We start from the raw sequence: 22,340 nt of genomic DNA on the forward strand, positions 1-22,340 counted from the left end.
GGTCACAAGGTGTGTTGGGGGAAATGGCTTTTATGGGTTTTAACACTGATACTAAACTGTAAGTCAGTAAAGTTTGGTGTATTCCCAGAAAGAAATGCCCTGTATATGTGTAGACTTTTATTGGACATTTCAAAGATATGGAGGACAAGATGTGATGGAGAGTTACAATAAACCACAATAACCAGTGATGTCTTCAAATAAATAACTAAAGACTCAATTATTTTATAAATTGTATCAGTTGTTTTAACCCTTTTGTATATAACTTTTTAATTTGAAGCATACATACAAATAATATAACATTTAGGCTATACATAGAACAGAGCACACAATGGAGACAGTTATAGAACTTAAATACAGACAAGAAAAAAATGAAATGAGATCAAATGAAAATAAAATAAATAATAATTAAGGGGCTTCCAATAATTCTAAGGCAACAAAGTTTTTTGGGGGATGTTTTCTTCTCCATATACATCCGGGATTGTTTCTGTATCCTACTGATCGTGAGGAAGTCCTACCATGTTTCCTTCGCCTTTTGTCTGTGTGTGTAAATGATCCCCTGTGGAGAGATAAAACGAAGAGGAGAGGAGAACAGCCCCTGCAGCTCTTCATCCTCCTCGCAGGTTCGCTCTGTCTCCAGATGTCCATCACCGGTCCGGTGCTCGATGGGTGTCACGGCCCGAGCCCAGTCCGCGGTCGGTGCAGCAGCAGCGGGCACAGCGGAGTAAACCGGCCGCCGGTGCTCCTGTGGCCGCGGATGGGGAGACGTAGTTCTTTGTAGCAGTGAAGGGGGAGTGGAGCAATCTGATTCTTATGAACTCTGCTCCTCCCCTCGCTGCGGCTGCGCACTTCCATTTTTCACTTTTTTTCAGTTTCTCACTCCTACTCTGGCTTCCGGACGCCTCGAACAGACCGCTGCCGCCGAATTTAAAGAGACAGGCGATAGTTATTTTAAAAACGACCAACGCCAACCATTGTCCCCGCCGCTCGTTCCCCTGCACTTCTCGCCTCGGCTCGCTCCAATTCGACGGCGATGTGGGCTCCGAGTCGCGGCGAGTAGCAGCTCGTCTGTCATCCCCCTCCACCGCGCTCCGTCCGTCCTTCCCCCTGCGCCGCCGAGGAGCCGACACTGTCCAGCCAGGCAAAGTAGAGGGCTGCTCGCTGGCTGGCAGGCGGGCAGGCAGCCTGGCTCCCCGACCCAGAGGAAGGTTTGTCGGCTAGCCAACAACTGGAGGTAACAACAGCGGGAGCTTCCCTCTCAAGTTGTGGTCGCGGCTCCGGAGCCTCCCCGTCGCCGGGATAATGGCGAAGCTTCAGGCGCACAGCACCGCGAAGCAAATAAACCAAATTCAAGACAAGCCTTACGTGGTGACACAAAAGCAAGTGCAGCAGCAGCAGCAGCAGCAGCACTTCCAGAAGCTGAAGGTAAGAAGGCAAGCGGACACGACACGGGAGGGAAAAGTCCCCTCGGAGTCACAACCATTTTGTGGGTCGGATCGCTGCGTTGTGATGTGAGGCTTTTTTCCTCCCTCGGCGCAGAGAGTAGTGAAAGGAACGGCTGGCTAGCTCCGTTAGCTCGCTGGCCTGTTAAAAGTAATTCATCGCCAAACAGCCCAAACACTGGGGCTCGGGGTGAAATGTGGAGGCTAATGGAGGATCTCGGAGTGACCGTGGAGCCGCACAGTTAGCGGGTGTTTTGTTATTTACGATTGTCAGTAACAGCCGCTGTGAGCGAACGCTAACTCAGACCCTGCTTGTGGGAAGTTCCTCCTTGTTCGTCTTTTTTCTTTTTTTTCTCTCTCTCTCCCTCAGCCACCCTGAACAAAGTGGGGGACGTCAGCCAGGCTAGCGGAGAAACGGCTACTTCACTTCGTTAGCGGCTTCTTTTGTTGTCGCACTGTTTGAATACGGTGGTTTTTAGTCGTTTTGCTGCAAAGTCAGACGCCAGCTGCGACCGACCCACCGTATTGTGTAAACGTAAATGTGGCGAGGTGTTGCAAGTGTTGGTGGAGTTATTATCGCCAGTTGGCTAATGTTAGCTTCAGCCCCTGTGTGTGTGTGTGGATGTGGATTATTTTCCCGAACAACGCTTCGTGTCGTTTGTCGCGAGCTGAACCCAGCGAAAGCAGGTTGGGACTAAAGGAAAAACATGGTCCCGTGAACAAAAGCAGCCCGACGTCTCCTTGTGTTCATCCGTTTTATTTATTTATCTAGCGGCGGCAGGAGTACAGCCTGTACGGCGAACTAGTGCATTTGTAAACCAAGCACTCCAGCTGACAATGGACAAAGCAAACATCGCCTGTTTATATAACTTCACGCACAAAATGTCCACTCGGAGCGATCAAATGTATGATTTTTTTTTTTTGTGTGTGTGTGTACATGCACCGCTTGAAGTGTGATGGCAGCGTTTCCTTGTATGTGCTCTGTTAGGGAGACACAGTGTAGGACAGACACGGGGACAAGCCATTGTCCTGTGAAAACATGTTAAACCATCTGATTGCTCTATTATCTCTGGAAGTTGCTACTTCATCAACTCCACATGAGGCTGATCACACTCTGTGCTGCATTGACAGGGTTCACACACACACACACACACCCTGGAAAACCTGGACATTTAGACGGTACCAGAGCAGCCATTGTAGTAATCAAATATGTAAAATATTTGGGAATTTTACCATCGGAGTGGCTCCTTTTCCTGAATTTTATGTGAGGATACAAATGATTTGCAAGCAAGGATTTTAGATCCTACTTCCTACTCAATTACACAGGAGAATGTTTACTCTGCATTGACAGGGTTCACACACATCCTGGAAAACCTAGACATTTAGAGAGTCCTCCTCCAGTCGTGGAAATAATCTGGAATTGGATTGAAATCCTGGAAATAATCATCATTGTTATTATTTAGCCCCTTTCATGGACCACCTCCATAAACAAACCTTTTTTTTCATTTAACAAGCGAAACTGTAACACCACTTTTTTTCGCTTCTGTGATGACATAATCTATTATGTCAACTAGCCGGTAGCACAAGTTTGGAGTCAACCTTCTCAATTCCCGTCTACACTCTCAGAACTGCTTCGAAGGCGAATTTGAGTGAACTGTCTGGAAAGGTCCTAGAAAATGATTTTGTAAAAACCAAGGGAGCCTTGACTGATGATCTCTTGTTTTTTTCCCCCCCACTCTCTTTAGGTTGAAGATGCCTTGTCATATCTGGACCAAGTCAAAATACGGTTTGCGAATGACCCCGGCATATACAACAAGTTTCTCGACATCATGAAAGAATTCAAGTCGCAGAGGTATTTATGCAAACAAAGAACATACGAGTCTAATATAAAGCGGGGCACTTGAAAACTGATGTTACACGCCCACTATTAGTCCCAAGAGTGCCAGAAGTTATTCAGTTTTAGTTTTACATTTTTCATGAGATGGCCCATGAGATGTTGATGGTGGAGTTTGCGTGAAGAATTTGATTAGTTTTCAAAACATTAGTACCCAGGGATTAACCACACATTTTAGAGCTTTTATCAATAAGTGAGAAATGGCAGATAGCTTCCTGCTGTAATGAGGCAATCGTTTGTATTATCTTGAAGTGTAAAATGTGTGGGATGACAGAATTTATAATTAGCGATTCAACTGTGCTCCTTACTACGCTGCAAGTCTCATTGATTAAGAGATCATTGTCGTTCTGAAGCACATGCGAGAGGAAGCTAATCTTTATTTGCCTCTGGTTACTACTCTGTTTCTAAAATGTATTTTTCTCCCTTTTCTCTTGAATAGCATTGACACACCAGGGGTGATAAACCGTGTGTCACAGCTCTTCCATGGACACCCAGACTTAGTGTTGGGCTTCAATGCCTTCCTCCCACCAGGGTATCGGATAGAGGTCCCCAAGAATGGGATGGCTTTCCTCCAGTCTCCGTTCTCTACACAGGTGAGACTCTCTCCTCACAGCTGATGGTGATAAATTCTCACAGCTCGTGCTTTATTTATGTTATAACTATAAAAATGTCAGCAGGCCCATCACAACAAATTTATGTGCACTGAAAAACCAACAGAACTTTTAAATTCCTGAGAGGAAACAAGTTCCCCCTATTCTCTACCTCAGAAGAACTGATATTGCTGTGACGAAGGCTTCACACCAAAACAAAGTAGCTAATTTGTCAGTTTTACAGAAATGATCAAGACCAGAAGAGATTCTTTGATATTTTTATTCAACCATTGGAGTTCCTCCTGGTCTTGAACTTGATTTAAAGCAACAAATGATTTGCAACCAAATTTAAGGTTTTAGTTAAGATTCCAAGGTTTGAAAGGATAGGAAATATGCCATGCTGAGTTGTGTATATATAACTAATGTCAGTCAGGTTAGAGCGTTATTCCTTGTAGACAGTTTAATACACCTATTCGTGTCTAGAATCGAATACAAAGATTTGATGCCCTGTAATTCCAAACTGATTAGGGGCTCCGATTTAAAGATATTTGTTTCAGTGCAAATTCAGTCTTATCTTGGTTTTTATATTTTGTTTATGTATTGTTTAAGCAACGTGTTGTAGTTTTTGTTGTTTAAACCCGTCCAGACCCGAGAGTAAACTACCCGAGCCAGACCCAAACCTGCTAAGCATTCTGTTTTTGAGCCTGGTGCAGTTAAAGTAAGGTGCTCTGAGCTTGTGTAACACAAGGAGGGTATGTTTTATAGTATACAAAATAATTATGGAACTTGAAGCTTCTCAATAAGAAATTACAGGGAAACAATCACTCCCTGTTTCCTTTCAGTAACACCATGTTTACCGACAGCCATTTTGTCTGAGTGTTTCATTTGTGCACTGATGGGGCCAAACAAAGATGAAATGCATATTTTATTCGCCTCAAAGAATTTGTAGTTTTATCATTGGGTTTTAGGAGAGTTGCAAAAATGACAGACTAGAGTCTTATAATATAGTGACTTAGGACACACCCACTGAAACAGTAGTGTGTCCGCCTCCAAATTTTATCCACCATATGCGTTTGCATTTACTTTCAAATTTTCTTCTCTAAATCTTAACTGAGGTAAACAACGTTATGTCTTATTTAATGCTCTTCTAATTATGTAGCTCAACATCCTCTTGTCTGTCCTTCATCGGTGCAGGTATCCCCAGGCCAGCAGGGGAAGAGTCTCACCACCCCTGCAGTGCCCGCAACCTCAGGTAGTGCCTCTGCCACCAACGTTGAAGCTGGACCCGCCCAGACCAGCGAAGTCAAGGCTGCCTCATCAGAGTCTCTACCCTCTTCAACCTCAGCAGGACCCACAGAGCCCTCTAGCAGACTCTCTCTTCCGCTGACAAGCAGAGAGAGTCAGAATCAGGCCACCACCTCTTCTGTGTCCCCACCCGCCTCAGAGACCAGCCCCGTGGAGTTTGACAGTGCCATCAGCTACGTAAACAAGATCAAAAACCGCTTTCTAGATCACCCAGAGATCTACAGAGCCTTCCTAGAGATTCTTCACACATATCAGGTACTTCAGAGGGAAAGGGTGGTGACTTGCATTGTTTTTTTTTAGATGTAATACAGGCAAAGTAGTTTTCTGTAATGGAGTTGTCAGTTTTATTACTTTCCAGTCCCACTCCACTTCATTATTGTTGGTTTGTAGAAAAAGTTTACATTTCCACAGCAGTCTATACTTGAAAGACAATGAAAGAATACTAACCTGTCTCCGATGTTTTTTTGTTTTTAAATACGATTAATTCCTCACCTGATCACATTTCCCCCCCTTACTACTCTTTAGAAGGAACAGCTGGAGGTGAAGGAGAGTCGAGGCAGCCGAGGCAGCAGCGGCATGACGGAAGATGAGGTGTTTTCTAAAGTCGCCAGTCTCTTTAAGGGACAAGAAGACCTGCTGGCTGAGTTTGGACAATTCCTGCCTGACGCCAAGAGATCACTGGTCAGTAAAGCAGCACAAGACATACAGTTAATGTTCTGCCTTTAAAACGGATGACAACTAGGAACAGAAAGGACATAACCAATTTGCACTCAGTCGTTAGACCAGACCAACAATATCTTTTTTGTTATTGTGTTTTCCATTAATTGAGTCAATTGAATGACAGGCCATTAATTAGCAACTGTTGTGATTTTTTTTCTTTCTTTCAGACATAATTCAAGCAAAAGTGTTGCAGGTGTTTTCTACTCAAATGGGAATATTTGCTATATTTTGTCTCGGTGAAATTAAATGGAAGATATTTTGCTTTTGAACTGCTGAATGGGTCTTCTTTACCGTTTCCAGATACTTTATACATCAAATTATTTTTTTTTCAGATGTCAATTGCAGCCCTAGTCTATAGAAGTATTATTAATAGATTTCACAACTTCTGTGTTTTTGCCTCCTCTCCTGTAGTTCACAGGGAGCTCACTGACGGGGGGGAAAGAGCAGCTGAAAAGGCCGGAGGAAGACGACGCGTTAACCAAACAGAACAAAAAGAGGCCCAGACCCATCCTACTGCAGCACATGTCCCCACTGCTGAAGGTAAATTCCCCATTTAGAGTACCTGCCCCGGGCAATGTGCCAGTGCACATATACATGTCCTTGAAGTCAAAAAGGTTCAGCAACATATTGTATCATCATGTATCATCTCAAGGCTTCAACCACAATAACTTTGATAAGTGGTGTTTAAATGTGAAAATTATTAAGCTTTTGTTTTCTTTTTCATGTAGAAAAAAATGAAGTATTCCTGTACCAAAGATCAGTCCTTTGCTTCAGTTGGCAAGCACGGAGTTTTAAGAGAATTCTCCTTCTTTGATAAGGTGAGGCATCGTTTTCCTCTGCAGCAATGCTGGATTTCCTTTTTCATACTGTTCCTTTGACCCCCCCCTGCCACTGTACTTCCTTTTCCCTTCTGTCCTATATTACTGTCTTTACCTTTCTATAATGTGATTGGTCTAATTTCTTTGTCGTCCCACCCATCATTCAGGTTCGTCGCCTGTTTAAAAGCCAGGAAGTGTACGAGAACTTCCTGCGCTGCATCGCCTTGTTTAACCAGGAAGTAGTTTCGGGAGCAGAGCTGCTTCAGCTAGTTACTCCTTTCCTGGGGTAAGTGGATGGAAAGATGATGGAGCTGGATAAATCTTTGAAATGATTGAGTAAAATGAGAAAAGTGGATGCATATTAATACGTAAAGCAGATGCAGAGAGCCGGACAAATGTGAATGCTAATGTCTGGTTTTGTGTTGATGTTCAGGTCCATTTAAGAATTTGTGAGGTTATATCAAAAGAGCACTATTCAAGTCCTATTAACCACGTCACATTCAAATTTGGCAGTTTTTTTCTGAAGGGAAGTACTTGCTCCTTGGTCAGCTGCTCTTCTTCTTATTTATCTGTCAATTGTGATTTCATCTCCTTCCAGGAAGTTTCCTGAGCTGTACACCCAGTTCAAGTCATTTCTCGGGGACAAAGAGCTCTCTCATGCTGTGTCAGGGCTGTCGGATCGCTACATGGAGGGGGGAGGGGGCAGGGAGGTGGATTATGCCTCCTGCAAGCGCCTGGGTTCTAGCTATAGAGCCCTGCCCAAGACCTACCAGCAACCTAAGTGCAGTGGGCGCACTGCGCTGTGCAAGGAGGTACGACCACATACATTTCACAACGAGTTATCACTAGATTGGGGCTTTGCTCTAAGGTTCCCTCTGGAAGTGTCTGAGAAACATTTTTTTCTTTTTTCCAAAACACACTGTGTGAATCCTTAAAGCCTAACAAACATGATAGTTTGAAACAAACATTGTTTACATCCATGTTTTCATCTTCATTCCCTTTTATTTTTGTATTGCTCCTTTTCTAGGCCATTATCGCCACTTGTAGCTCAGTGGAATAATGTGAAATAATTTACATCAAATCACCCTCATGCTTGTGTTTGTGCGTACTCCTAAATCTGCACATATGCAAACTAGAATGGCACTCAGTGCACAAATACTTTCGCCAAGGCCCAGCAGTCCCCTTAAATTCAATCAAGCCTGGATCTGCTAAAACATGTTATTACTACTTGATAGGCACATTTCCCATACTTCTACCAAATTTCTTGGAAATCTGTTCAATAGTTTTTATCCTGCTGACAAACAAACGGACAGGAGCAAAAACATAACCACCTTTGCAGAGGTAACAACACAAGGACCTAGTCATAAAGACATTTCCCTGTGGTCAAAAACTTCACAGGTTATGATAGAATGGTCTTTTATCATGAAATATTTTTCTTGTAAAATGTTTTTTCCCATTGATTATAATTCATTAATGTATGCATTTATTATAGGTGTTGAATGACACGTGGGTGTCGTTCCCCTCCTGGTCTGAGGACTCCACCTTCGTCAGCTCGAAGAAAACTCCTTATGAGGAGCAGTTGCATCGCTGCGAGGATGAAAGATTTGAGGTACATACCTTTTTGTTTAAACATCACAAAATACTGTCTTTCAAAGGAAGAGATAATGAGTTTTAACACATAAAGCACAAACCGTCTTTCTAAAAACTTTATGTCTGTAATTCTCCACTCCTAGTTGGATGTGGTTCTGGAGACTAACTTGGCCACCATCCGGGTGCTAGAGAGCGTCCAGAAGAAGCTGTCCCGCCTTTCACCAGAGGACCAGGAACGATTCAGATTAGACGACTGCCTGGGTGGCACCTCTGAGGTCATCCAGCGTCGCGCTGTGTATCGTATCTATGGCGATAAATCCCCTGAGATCATTGAGGGACTGAAGAGGAGTCCTGCCACCGCTGTGCCTGTGGTGCTCAAGAGGTCAAGGCAGTCTTTTTCTCTTTATGTCAAATTTTCTCCTGGTTTAACATTTAATGAAAAAAATGTTAAGACCGAACTCCTTTTGTTTATTGTTGGTCTCATCTGCACTGACACCTGACACTGTCTCCTATTTCACACCTTATTTGCATCCAATTTATGTTGATTAGACACAGGGTGAACTGTTCTATCTATTCATCAACACTGAATGTAGAAATTGTAGGTGTAGGTTTGCAGTTAAAAACATTTACATAACTAGCAGGGAGATTTAACTCAGTGACATTAGGATGTAAATGCTGGTTTGCTGATAGAAGAAATAAGATGCTTCTATCAATCAGCAGTGGTCTTTGTAGGTCCTGCCTCAAAACATAAACCATATAGCAAAACTTAAAAAAAAAAAAAGTATGTATTTAAACCAGGCACCTGGAAGTGCACTTGCACACATTAACATGACACATTCATGAACATGACTGGGTTCTATCTACAATAAAGTGGTTGTTCTCTACAGGTTGAAAGCCAAGGAAGAGGAGTGGAGAGAGGCCCAACAGGGTTTCAATAAGATATGGAGGGAGCAGTACGAGAAGGCCTACCTGAAGTCCCTCGACCACCAAGGAGTCAACTTCAAACAGAATGACATGAAGGCCCTGCGGTCAAAGAGTCTTCTCAATGAGATTGAGAGCGTCTATGATGAGGTAAAACCCCTCTTCGTTTCTGCTGGTTTAGCACCATAATAATGAGGTGTGGAGGGTCATGACCTTCCTGTATATTTTCTAGGCTAGCTTGAACCATTCCAGAGCTCTGACACAATAAGAAATACAATCTTTCTTTATATTTTAAGTATTTTAAGTTTCAGTAACTTAAAACCCCTTTTATAATTTGAAATATGATCCCTTCACATTTTGAAAGAATGCATTCAAACACAGCTGACTAAACAAAAGCCAAATTTGAAAGAATTGACCTCGTTCTGGTGTTCAGTGGTGTGCGATGAATGGGACAAGCTGACACCCAGTATTCATCTCAGCAAATTAATGTTATGTCTTATTTTCTGGTTTCCTTTTTATTGTAATTTAATCCTCGACAATGGAGATTACATAACAATCTTAACCCAGGATTTAGTCACAAGAATTGATCAGATCCATAAAAATCTTTCAGATCAACCCTTTTACTCAATCTTCCGATGAGTTTTTGTGTGATATAGTTTAAAGCTACAGAACGAGCATGTGTTTTGTCATTTCCTTTTATGTTGCTTTTTTTTTCATCCTTGTAAGCAGTTTCTCTGGTCAATAACACCATTAGAGTTGTTCATCAAAATCGGTGAAATTTAAATTTACAACTCCGACTGTTGCAGTGTTTCCTTCTGAATTCTCTCAACTTTATCTTTGTGATTTTTTTCTTTCTGTGTATCAGCGTCAGGAGCAGAGCACAGAAGAAGGTGGCATCGGCCAGCAGGGACGTAACGGCTCTGGTTCTGCCGCGTCCAGCGAGCCTCACATGGTCTTCACGTATGAGGACAAACAGATCCTGGAGGACGCCGCCTCACTAATCATCTACCACGTCAAACGGCAGCCCACCATCCACAAAGACGACAAGGACCACATCAAGCGCATCATCCAGCACTTTGTCCCCGACCTGTTCTTCTCTCGCCGCGGTGAGCTCAGTGATACTGAAGACTGGACAGATGAGGAGGCTGAGCCTGAAGACGGAGGAGAGGGAGAAGGGGGAGAGAGAGGAGAGAGGGGAGAGAGAGGAGAGAGGGGAGAGAGGGGAGAGAGAGGAGAGAGAGGAGAGAGAGGAGAGAGAGGAGAAAAGAGGAGAAAGAGGAGACAGGGGAGAGAGAGGAGACAGAGGAGACAGGGAGACAGGGGAGACAGGGGAGAGAGAGGAGACAGGGGAGAGAGAGGAGACAGGGGAGAGAGAGGAGACAGGGGAGACAGGGGAGAGGGGAGAGAGAGGAGAGAGAGGAGAGAGAGGAGAGAGAGGAGAAAGAGGAGAGAGGGGTAGATCAGCAGCAGTCCCAGTGCTAGGAGCAGGAGGAGCAGGAGGAAATGGTAATTCTAACAATGCCTCAGGAGCAGCACCAGCCACAGGTAGTCAATCTCAACCCCAACCTGCCCAGCCACAGCCCCAGACACAACTCCAGCAGCAGCTCAATGGCGAGTCCAGGCGAAGGCGCTGCAGCCCGTCCCAACCTGCGGAGCCAGAGGCCTCCACCACCTCCAGTAGCATGAGTCAGGCTGCAGGGACTGCCACATCCACCCCTGTATCTACTCCTATGGAGATGGGCTCTGGTACAGCCGGGGAGAAGGTGGACCTGCGCGACCCTGAAGCGGAGCACCAGAAGGAGCTGGACGGTGTCTACAACCTGTTCTTCGTCAACAACAACTGGTATTTCTTCTTGCGGCTGCACCAGACTCTGTGTTCGCGGCTGCTGCGGGTGTACAGGCAGGCGGAGCGGCAGCTGCTGGAGCACAGAGCTGAGCAGAGCAGAGAGAGGCTGCTGATGGCGGAGGGACGGAGGGAAAAAGCATGTGACCTCGCCATGGAGCTCCGCCTCAAACCGCCCAGTAAGTTCAGACACTGGTTTTCGAAATGTTTTACCGGTTAAACTTAAGTTGGCTCACAATCGGATTCAACAGGATAAGTAACCTCAGAGTAGGAGGTGGGGTTTGTTATTCTAGACCTTTCGTGGTGTCAGGATTCAATACCAGGATTCATGATGATCAAAGTCATAATACATGATCCCATATTATGAGGGCAACAGCTTGTTTGAAAATATTCCAGACCTGTAGAGAGGCATCATGAAACAGCTCAATGTTTGTGTTTGGTTGTCTTAGCTGGTGTGTAAGATTGGTATCTACGTCATTCAAGACATGTAGAAAATTTATATGTTGTGTAAAGCCTGCTCCATTTCTATAAAAAAAAATATTTTTACCTGCTGTTAAAACACTCTGCAGAGAAGGTCTATAAACTATAAAACATTAAAAAAAACTACTGTCACACTATCGTTGATTACAAGGTGACCTCACTACAAGGTACAACTTAGGTTTAGTCCGTCCAAAAACATTTAATAACGATAATAAAAGACAAAGAAAAGAACCAAATTCTTACATTTGAGAACCTGGAACCATGAAATGTTGGTTTTGTTGTCTTTTGCCTGAAGCGTTACTTTGAGAGATTAATCAGTCAGAAGAGTTGCAGATTGATTTTCTTTGGATGGATTATTTTTTGCAGCTCTCCTGCAGACATCAGGCAACAGTCTGAATGAATTAACATCCTATTAAAACCACTCTAAATACCTTGTATTTATGCCACAGAAGAGCATAGTTTGTCCAAAACATGTCAGAGCGCTGCTGTGACAACAGATCAACTCTGGAAACTGCTCATGTCAAGACTACATTAAACACAATGTGATCGCATGTTGTCTTACCAGGCGAGGTGGAGTTGGAGGAGTATTACCCAGCCTTCCTGGACATGGTGCGCAGTCTGCTGGATGGAAACCTGGACTCCACACAGTACGAAGACACGCTGAGAGAGATGTTCACTATCCACGCCTACATCGGCTTCACCATCGACAAGGTCATCCACAACATCATTCGACAGGTAAGGGAAATTTGACTATTTTTCAAGGTTGTCTCCTTTCACATTTCTCTGCTGCTGCTGTCGCTAACTCTCCACCGTGTCATTCTTCAGCTGCAGCACCTGGTGAGCGACGAGGTTTGTCTGCAGGTGGTTGATCTTTACTTGGCTGAGAGGAAGCGGGGGGCAGCAGGGGGGAACCTCTCCTCTCAGTGTGTCAGAGCTGCTTGGGAGACGAGCTACCAGTGGAAAGCTGAGAGAGTCATGGCTGAGGAGAACTGCTTCAAGGTGGGCATAAATGAATATAGTGCTGTTTTATATACTTGGCTCTGACATTTTGACATATTATCATATATTTACCAAATTCTCTGCAGTGGAGATATAGAGTGTGCACATGTCCAGTCATTTATAGGCTGGCTTGCTCATATTTTTCACAATGCTAAATGCACGGCAAAATCAAAGCACATCACTAATGGATGCTTTTCAGGAATCATGATCATGATTTTAAAAATAGAGCTGCGTTACTAAAGGTGAATCATTTTCAATAGTTTCAGTTCCGATCTCATCCTCTTCATTTTTCTCAAGGTGTTCAGTGTTTTTCCAGCATACCAAGTAGTTGGTTTTAACGTTGTTAGACGGTGTTCAGGCACATACAGTTTATATAACTTACCCACTGACCAAGTCACTATTTACATAAATAAATACTTAGTCTGAGGCTGTAGCAGTTTATAGATTTTAACAACTTGAATCTTTCCCGTGTAAAAATGAACCCTGGTTTTATTCTCCGGCGGTGAGTTTATTTCAATTGATTTACTAACGTTTCTGTGAACTGTTTCGTCTTTAGGTGATGTTTATCCAAAACAAGGGTCATGTGACGATGACCGTTGAGCTGCTGGACACTGAGGAGGCCCAGGCTGACGACCCGTTAGATGTACAGGTAAACGCCTGTTTACAAACCGGGCAAACACTTGTTTTTCTGACTTGAAATGAATAATGTGATTAAAGTTGAACTAAACTTTCAAACATCGTGAAACTTGCTCTCCTCCTCCCTCAGTGCCTGTCGAGCTACATGGAGCAGTTTGTAGGAACGGAGTCTAGTCTGTGCTCACAAGCAGACGGTTACTTCTTCAAACCTGTATTTCTGCCCAGGTATGACACTTCACATCTATTTGACGTTTAGACCACATCAAACCGATCCTCTTTTTAAGTTGTACTTTACTGTCTCACAGCTACTATCATTACATTGGGTCTGAATTAATTAGCTGAACTTGTGACCAAACTATTCATACACTTGCACCACATCTTATTGGGCTTCTTCTCTGTTTCCTTTATTGTTTTCTCACTTGAAACACTTTAGTATAATAATCACTTAGTCACTTTTTCAAAAAATCCACGTTGCTCACTTTGCTTTCCTCAGTGTAGAAAACAAACCACTTCCTCGCACTACTCCTCAGATGCTTTGGTGTTGTTTGCTTAAGTCCTTCAGTTTTGTTGCAAAACAACGTAACATTTCTGGCATACTTTACTGACAGGTCAAAAAAGCATTCAATAGGTCAGGTTTACAGAAAGCGCCCTCTGCTGGATCCTTAGGCAAACGACCTCAGTTGGTCTGATGTGCTTCTAGACTGTTTTGAATTCTAACTGTTCATCACAGTTTGAATATAAACTCTCCTCCCACGTTAGAATGAATGAAATTATGAATAAATACGAACAGCTGTAATACTTAATAATGAAAGTTTGTAGAAAGTCGAGACCTCTTTTGCAGGATTTTATTTTCCTGTGCACCCTTGTCATACAGAATATAATTTGACGAAAGCCCCCAAATCATGAATATTTGAGTGCAGGGATATTATGGGGATTGCAAATTAAATTGTTTAGATATTCTAATATTATTCATGATGTTCTAACAACTGCATTTAAAAAAAGCCATCTGCCTTAGCACCACTTTGATGTGGTGCATAAAACTGCATCACCTGTTTTGACATGTATCTGACTTTAGTGTCATGCTGTTACAGCTCCACTGTCATCAACTTTTGTTAAGTTTAACAGGGTCTATAACTTTACTACATCGTAGTGCAAACTAAAGTTTCAAGATGTGATAAATGTCTCTAATGTGTCTTTTCTCGTAGGAACCTGCGGCGTTTCCGTCGCTGGCAGGTGCGGCAGGTGGAGGCGATGCGCTGCAGGAGAGAGTGGCACCGCCAGCTGGGCGTGGAAAACGCCGGCAGTTTGGACTGTCGCTTTAAACTCAACACTCACAAGATGGTGTTTGTCATGAACTCTGAGGACTACATGTACCGCAGAGGAGCGCTGGTCAAGTCCCGGAAGGTAGCGTAGCATCTGTTTTCATGTCATACATTTCAGTTTGAAATGTGAATCTGAGTGAAGTCCAGCTTTTTCTCCTTGTTTGGTGTCTCATAGACAATGCTCTGAAAATATTTCCTCTCTCTATACAGTCGCAGCACAGAGTGGCGGCGACCCAGCACGATCGCTTTGACAAGTGGCACCAGGGCTGGCTGGCCGATAACGTGACTGCCTCGGCTGAACGCTCGGTGCAGAACTGGCTGATGGGCGAGGAGGAGGAGGACATGATCCCCTGCAAGACCACCTGCCTGTCGACCGAGGTGAAAGGGCAATCGGTCAACAGATACCAAGTTTATTACAGCAGTAGCAAAGCCCCGGCCTCACCGTAGAGGCCTGCGTAGAGTTGGACGTGCAGTACACACACTCACACACACTCACACACACATACATACATACAGGTAAATGCATGGACTTACAGGACATTTATACACTAAACACAGACATGAACAGCTGCATTCACACTTCTCCACAACATGTTCGCTCACTCACTTCCACTCATGGATGAAGAAACTATCAGAAAAACCGAGTGAATGAGTGAGAGGAGAAGTGATGTGGAGAAATGGACCAACACACAGACAGTGCAGTAATAATCAGTGGGAGTAAAACTCGGCCCCGATGGACGGGCCGAGATGGACACGACAGCACAAACGGAGATCGTCTTTCCTCATCCTTCTGACTCCTCTGGTGGCACACAGCAGCAGCAGCAGTCGATGGGACTGATGGACAGAGACGGTCGATCAGGCGAGAAGTTCTGAGTTCTGAGATCATGACATTTGTTTCAGAAATGTGAATGTCTGTTTATTTTTGTTTATTTTTTCCTTTTTTTAAGTCAAGTGTAGTTTTTAGCTTCTAAAGCCAGAGAGCCTTCTGCTTGTTGGTTGATTTATGCGTGTTTATATGGAGAGATAACGGTAAACGTGTGTATGTATGTGTATCCAGCTCTTCATTTTGTCTGTTTGTATGCCCAGTACAGGCTCTACAACTCCAGTAATTGCATTATTACTGTATGTGCATATATATACAACAGGGATCCTGTATTTTTATATATGCATCTACGCGAGTTAATTGATACATCTGAAGATCATGTGGTTCTTTACAGTGTTTGCTGTCGGCCAACTCTTGATGTTTGCAGTCTGTTTCTTTTTTGTATCTTTTATTTTTCCCTTTTTTGTGTTGTAGAGATACGAGTTATCACCAGGGTAACAAGGAGTCCTTAAAAATAATTGGTTTAATATTGATGAAGCAGTCAAATTATGTATCATATTCCTGATTTCACCAAATGTTTACTTTGCATCTTTTTTTTTTTTTTTTTTTGCATACTGACATTGAAAATAAAAGCAAAATATCAGTGTTAAAATAGAATGTATAACATTTATCCTGTATCAGTTATCATAAAATAAACAACCTAGTTGTGACCTTCTTAGATGTCGACTGGCAGGTTGTTTGCTCATAAAGACGCAGCTCCCAGAATTGATCCATTGGTTTTACTGTGTGTTGATAACAAATCAAGTTTGTCTAATTGCCACATGTCAAACTAGAGTTTTTAAAATGATCTGACAGTCTCTAAAAATGTAAATAAGTGTGGAGACGGCCAGTGGACACATTTATCAATAGCTGTTTTTAATAGAAAGACATGCAGATAAATTGCTGGCTCCAGCTCCTTAAAGGTCCAGTGTGTAAGATTTAGATGAAAGGGATCTATTGACAGAAATCTTATATAAAATAGTCCTATTGATGTTTTCACAAGTGCGTTTCATCTAATTTATACACATTGTTTTATTTACCCTAGAATGGGCCCTTTATATTGAAATACTTTATATTTACATCGGGAGGTCCTCTCTATGGAGGCCACCTTGTTTCTTGTAGTAGCCCAGACTGGACAAACTAAACAACCTTTGAGTGTTTATGAAAACTGAAGGTTACCACAGGTTCTCTGTCATGTTTGGAAGGGGAGGATGAGGTGAGGGGTATTCAGCTGCAACATGCAACTTCACCACTAGATGTCACTAAACTCTACACACTGCGACTTTAAAGTCAGGATTGCTGTTTTTCTCTGTTGAGCATTAATTTAACCTCAATTTCTTTGGATCCTGGATTGTTGATCAAACAAAACGAGCAAAGCAAAGACGTTACTTTGAGTTGTGTGAAACTGGGACTGAGATTTAACACAATTTCCAAACAATCATGACAGTCCATTTGCAGGACTTATGATGAGCTTCATAAAAGTAGTAGTACACGTTATAAGTTATTGTGCCTGGTTTAATGGCAGTTCCAGTTTTCCTTCAATTAACTCACTCATTAAGTCAGTAGCTTCTCTGGAGCTTTCAGTTCCACCGCCGGATCTTCTTTAGCACATGGAGTCTTCCCACATGTCAGGGACATGTAAATGTTTGTATTCTTTGTTTTCTGAACAGGTCTTGGACTTCTTTTCTACATTGGTAAAAAAGAGATTTAGATTTAAAGTTATTTAGCGAAATACAGTCGACTGGGGAAGCTCGTGCAACAACTGAAAGCCCCAGACCTGACCCTAATTTCACCTTTTGCTGAGATTGTTATTTAACTGCTGTTTCCAAACTCCAAGCTGCTTTTCTTGTAAAGTGGAAAAGACTGCTGGGATTTTGTTTTGGATGATGAGGGTTCGTGGATGATACGTTCCACAGTTTGTTCTCCTTTGATTTTGTTGGTGCCTCCTCTTTGCCAAGAAATGAGATTACCAGGCTCCTCAGGATGATTCATTTAACCTGGTTGGCACAATGAAGATAACAGCGTCAGACTCAGTCTGCCCACCAGAGAAACATCCTTGTTTCTCTGTCTCTGTCAGAAGTACTGCACAGATAATAGGCAACAAATAAGAAGCAATAATAAAATCACAAAGGAAACAACTCAACAAAAATAAACTGCAGGTCTGAAATCAGTGTTCTTATAAAAGGCTTTAGTAGATAGAGTTGAGTTTCTAAAAGTCTTAAAAATGTTTTCCATTATCCGCCTTACACACTGATATCAATTATAGTTTTATGTCTTGGGCTAGTGGAGATTTTAGGAAAAAAAAGTTTTTTTAAATGAATCATCCACTTCTACCTTCACCAAGGTTTTCATCAGCATTTGTTACATAGCAGGAATACGCAAAACATTCCAAAACCGATTTCTAGGAAACTTGGAGGAAGGATGTGATATGGGTCAGGAGAGAACCAGTCAAACTTTGATGTGGATCTGGATTCAGGGGCGAGATGGTATGTTTGTCAACATCATTTATGGATCATGATGAAAAAAAAACAGGCATATTTAGGAGACAGATATTTATGAGTGTATGTAATTTGGAGCAGATCCAAATAAAAACCTGGATCTTGTGGTTTCATAAAGGTTCTGCTAATGTAATAGATCTATACATCTGTGCTTATCTGTGTTTGTCTGTATCCACAGAGGTGCATCAAAAGGGGGAAGATGCAGCGAAGCTTCTTGTGCAACACAACCAATATTAACCAGGCTTCTTGGAGAGTAAAGTAAAACCACAGGTCAGAGGAGATGAAAAGTAAAAACAACAAGAAAAGAGTCGAGAGGCAGAGCGAGTTTTAAAAATAATTGTGGTTTATAAAACCCAGATATGACAGGATCACCAAAGTGTTTACAGAAATACAAATACCATCAGGAAAACCATCATAGAACAGTGTTTTACACTCGACATGTACAAACTACCATGTAAAAGGGACTCGGGGAGGATGGTTCGGACTGTAAGACATTTTCCTTTCTTTAGGTCTCTTGAAATCACATTTAGCCACAATGTTTTTTCTTCTACTATCTTATTTTTTTCTGTGTATTTTTTTTAAAGTGGAACATCCATCTACCAAACTACAGGTATACTATCACGTTCAGCTAGATTAGAGCCAGGGAACAAACAACATCGAGAGGGAGGGAGGGAGGGATGCTGCACACATATCGAGCACTTTAACGTCATGGGGGGGTTTCAGCAAGCAGTACAAACTAAACTGAGCCGATAAGGGAAACATGGGATGTCAGGGTTTATCACGATCATCATCTCATGGAAAAAAACTGTACAAAATAAGCCTTTTTTAAATTTGATTTGTCTCCCTGTCACTAAAATGTTTGAGAAGCATCTTGAAATGCTTCCAGCGAGCACATGAAGTTCCTGGTTCTGTTTATGAGAAAGCATCGAGGAGCTTGAGCAGATCTGGGATCAGTTTAACAGTTTCTTGTTGTGTGGGTGTGGTGTGGGTCCTCACTCTGGACTGGGGGGGGTCCCGCTCCTGCACCCTAACTCAAAGTGCTTCTGTCTGCAGGGAGGCTCACAACAACAGACGCAACAGTCCACAATAGTTTCATGCACATTCACAGATGTACAAACAGGATTACAGCTGCAGCACACGGGGATATAACCCCCAACCCCTGACGCCTTGAAATAAGAAGGAATCACCGATAAATACAACCAATCACGTTCTCCATTTCTATGGATTTTCTTTTTTTTGTTCTCCTTCTATATTAATACAAACACACTTTCAACAGATTTACACATGAAAGAGTGCAGGGTCGACAAAACGCTCCTCGTCACCTAGAAAATACTGCTTGTCCAGGAGCAAACATGGCAACGTACGAAATCAATCATTGTCAGAGGGGCTGCAATGATCACTAATATACACATCATGTCGAATAAATTAAGATCTATGTACAGTGTAAAACAGAAAGCAGCATGCAAGCAAGACAACAGAGCCTTTTTACAAAAAACTACCTGCTGTTGTGTTGTGCGCTCCGACACGAGAGAGAGGCTCGGTGTGTGTGTGTGTGGGTGTTTGTGTGTGTGTGTGTGTTGTTTACAGTTATGGCATGTGTCCAGTGTATTTAAATAGACTGGGAAGCTACCCATCTACGTTTTTAACAGGTTCACTTTCCAGTTCACATTTAGCTCATCGCGCACAAAACTCACGAGTCTTTAAGCCGCTGCGGGGAACAAACCAGAACAGAAGTGGGAGAAACAGGAACGTTTCTGCATCACATTTGGAGCTTCCTGTGATTTGTCCCATGAGTAATGGTGACTCAGTGCGGCCACAGGGAGGAAGAGAGCAGAGAGTGCAGCGCGAGGAGAGAGGGAGACACGTGAACCAGCACTGAAGCTATAGAGGAGTGTCTCTAAAAGCCAGGAGGCCTTTTCAACAGCAGCACCAACACTTTTTTTTTTTTTTAAAAGATGAAGCAACAGCTCTTCAAATGTAGGCTGCTGATTGGAGGATAAGACAAGGGTTTTTCCTGGTCATCAAATTCACACTTGAAATTATTGTTTAAAAAAGTGCTAAAATTAACGAGCCAACGTTAGAGTTGAACAAACGTGTATCCAGTGATGCAGAACGTGGTGAAAAATGAGACTCTGGGTCCCTGATTCCAGAGCCACACAAGAGCTGCAAGACGTGTCAGGGATTCCACATATTTCCTGGATATAAGGGCCCTCGATGAGCTTATGCAGTGTTGCCAGGTCTGATCAGCACCAAGGAGCCCTATCAGCAAAGTTCTTTGATTTGCATTTCAGATGTTTGATGAAACTATTGCAGAAATCCACAGAAACTGTAGAAAAAGTGGGTAGAAACTGTTCAATCTGGCAACACTGAGCGTTTTCTTCCTATAGGGCCTAAAATCACTATTATACACAAACATTGACAGTAATACTAGTAATTACCTCCAGCAAGGTCACTTTGTCATCTTAGTTTGCAGGATTACGCAAAAACTACTCAACCTATTTCCATGAAACTTTGCAGAGGGGTGGGGCACGATTACATTTTGGTGTAGATCCAGATTTTTTTTCTCTTTCTTTTTCAATTTGAGTGGATTTCTCAGAGGATAATTCGTGGATCTTAATAACAGAAATCAGTCATGTTTCCAAATCTGGATCTAGTGAATTTAAATGTGGTTTCATGAGGGGACTGCTGGACCTTGGCGGAGGTATGCTTTCTACCGAGTGCAATTCTAGTTCTACTCATTTTACTGGGAGCACCTACAGAACAGAGGCTACCTGCTAATATAGCCCAGTAACACATGCACCTTAAGAGAATAAGAGAAAAGCTCCAATCTTTTAAATAAACCTTCGGGCCTGTTACCTATGACCCACTCAGGCAGGTTGAATAGAAAAAGCTCCTCGAGCCACAGACACATTCATTAAAAACAAAGCTTTGGTAGTTAATGCAGAGAATCTCAATGCACATACAACAGACGGTAGCTCACAGGGCACTTTGAGGTGACCTGAAACCATAACTGTGACCATTCACGAGTCATTTTTGCTCTAATTCGAAGTTGGGCATAAAATCGAGGACGGACAACAAGCTTATTAAAAATTTGGCACAAGTATAACCAAGAAAAAAACATTTCCAAACGTTATAAAACACATTAACAATCATCGTGTGGATCATTAAACTAGTCTCACTAGTATAAACAACACATGTAGAAGTACTGAAGAACTGTAATAGAGTAATAACAAACATCAAATATATTAAATATTTTACAAAGCAACATCACAGACTAGAAATGTTTGTGTACAAGTAGTTATTTTTTTCATGCTTTGTGTATTAAAACGCACTTTTCCTGCAAGTGCCTCTGCAAGGACTGTGATTGTACACTGACGTTACTACAACTCGGCAAAGAAAAAGAAGAAAGAAGATGGATATAAAAAGAATCAACAAGTGGAAACCAGTTGATTTGTTTTTTGATATTCTGCGATGTGTGTAGAGTCCTTCCTCGGGGTTTCTACTGATTCATGTTTAGTCTTTCAATCGGCTTCGTCTTCTCCCTGTTGATCCGAGTGGAGTTAGAAAGACGTGTAAACAGTCGTGTGGAGCCTTTACGTGTCCAGATTCTCCTTTTGAAATCCAGGGGGAAAAAATAAATGGAGAAAAACCTAAACAAACAACAGCAACATACTAAAAAGTCCATTAGAAAAGAAGAGACTAATCTCAGGGCAGTGTGGTCTGTGTTACTAGATACGTGCATGATGTCTGTCCAGCTGTCTGTCTCTGTGGCGTCAGCTCTACTCTCGACTGTAGCAATACTACTCTGTGTTTGTGCTTCAGCAGGTTTATATATGTGTGTTTGTGTGTGTGTGTGTTTCTACGTTACAGAGTGTGTGTTCCTATACTTATAAAGACCAAATGTACTCACAAACAACTAGAGATGAGGTAAACTGAGAGTCCTGATTTTAAAGGTTTGAGCTGAGGAGGGTCGGGGTCACTACACAGCGAGAGAACTATAAGAGAGGAGGGCTGAGGTTGGATGTTAGTGAATGAGGTCCGTATAAGTATACTATGTCTGAGTGGGTGAGTGTGTGAGTGTGTTGACGTTGTGGACTCAGCTGAAGGCCTCATCATCCGTGTCTTCGATTAGCACCTTTGTGTCCTTTTTCGATCTAGAAGAAAGAAGGGTTTAAACATTTTAATATGACCTGCAACATTTCGTTCATGTAAAACTATTATTTTAACAATTTTCTAATTCAAGATCCTGAATAGTTTAATCTCAAAGGAGCAGATGTGATATTTTGTAAAAGTCAAACATTCGGTCCCCATCTTGATAAACGGACAAAGAATAATCCAGGAGTGAATTTTGATGTATTGTATTTATACAAAGATAAGAATACTCTCAAAAACCCATTATGGATCGAGAAGTTAAGAAAATAAA

General features: G+C 42.4%; 2 protein-coding genes across 2 annotated transcripts in view; one reads left to right on the forward strand and one right to left on the reverse strand.

Annotated features, from left to right (window-relative positions):
- The first annotated feature begins 866 nt into the window (after positions 1 to 866).
- sin3b (SIN3 transcription regulator family member B) lies at positions 867 to 16,095 on the forward strand. Its single transcript, XM_047342888.1, has 20 exons — positions 867 to 1,422; positions 3,185 to 3,291; positions 3,773 to 3,926; positions 5,118 to 5,483; positions 5,754 to 5,909; positions 6,360 to 6,488; positions 6,677 to 6,766; positions 6,934 to 7,052; positions 7,365 to 7,578; positions 8,259 to 8,375; positions 8,500 to 8,738; positions 9,244 to 9,427; positions 10,143 to 10,471; positions 10,845 to 11,299; positions 12,166 to 12,335; positions 12,426 to 12,599; positions 13,156 to 13,248; positions 13,366 to 13,460; positions 14,441 to 14,639; positions 14,768 to 16,095. Exons 1-20 carry the CDS (start codon positions 1,300 to 1,302, stop codon positions 15,002 to 15,004), a joined length of 3,750 nt encoding a protein of 1,249 aa, XP_047198844.1. The 5' UTR covers positions 867 to 1,299; the 3' UTR covers positions 15,005 to 16,095.
- A 2,144-nt stretch (positions 16,096 to 18,239) lies between these two features.
- Positions 18,240 to 22,340, reverse strand: part of xpr1a (xenotropic and polytropic retrovirus receptor 1a) — a 70,564-nt gene continuing 66,463 nt past the window's right edge. Inside the window, exon 15 of the mRNA XM_035176420.2 lies at positions 18,240 to 22,071. Coding sequence (XP_035032311.1) covers positions 22,014 to 22,071 — 58 coding nt within the window. The 3' untranslated portion in view covers positions 18,240 to 22,013. The remainder of the gene's footprint in view (positions 22,072 to 22,340) is intronic.

The sequence above is a fragment of the Hippoglossus stenolepis genome, chromosome 14 (assembly GCF_022539355.2).
Source record: "Hippoglossus stenolepis isolate QCI-W04-F060 chromosome 14, HSTE1.2, whole genome shotgun sequence".
Taxonomy (NCBI): Eukaryota; Metazoa; Chordata; class Actinopteri; order Pleuronectiformes; family Pleuronectidae; genus Hippoglossus; species Hippoglossus stenolepis.

Bases quoted from the DNA above. Each gene is read 5' to 3' on its own strand.
- sin3b (XM_047342888.1), top strand. From the start codon at position 1,300: ATGGCGAAGCTTCAGGCGCACAGCACCGCGAAGCAAATAAACCAAATT. The intron at 6,767-6,933 runs GTGAGGCATCGT...CCCATCATTCAG, and splicing joins AATTCTCCTTCTTTGATAAG to GTTCGTCGCCTGTTTAAAAG. The intron at 12,336-12,425 runs GTAAGGGAAATT...GTCATTCTTCAG, and splicing joins TCCACAACATCATTCGACAG to CTGCAGCACCTGGTGAGCGA.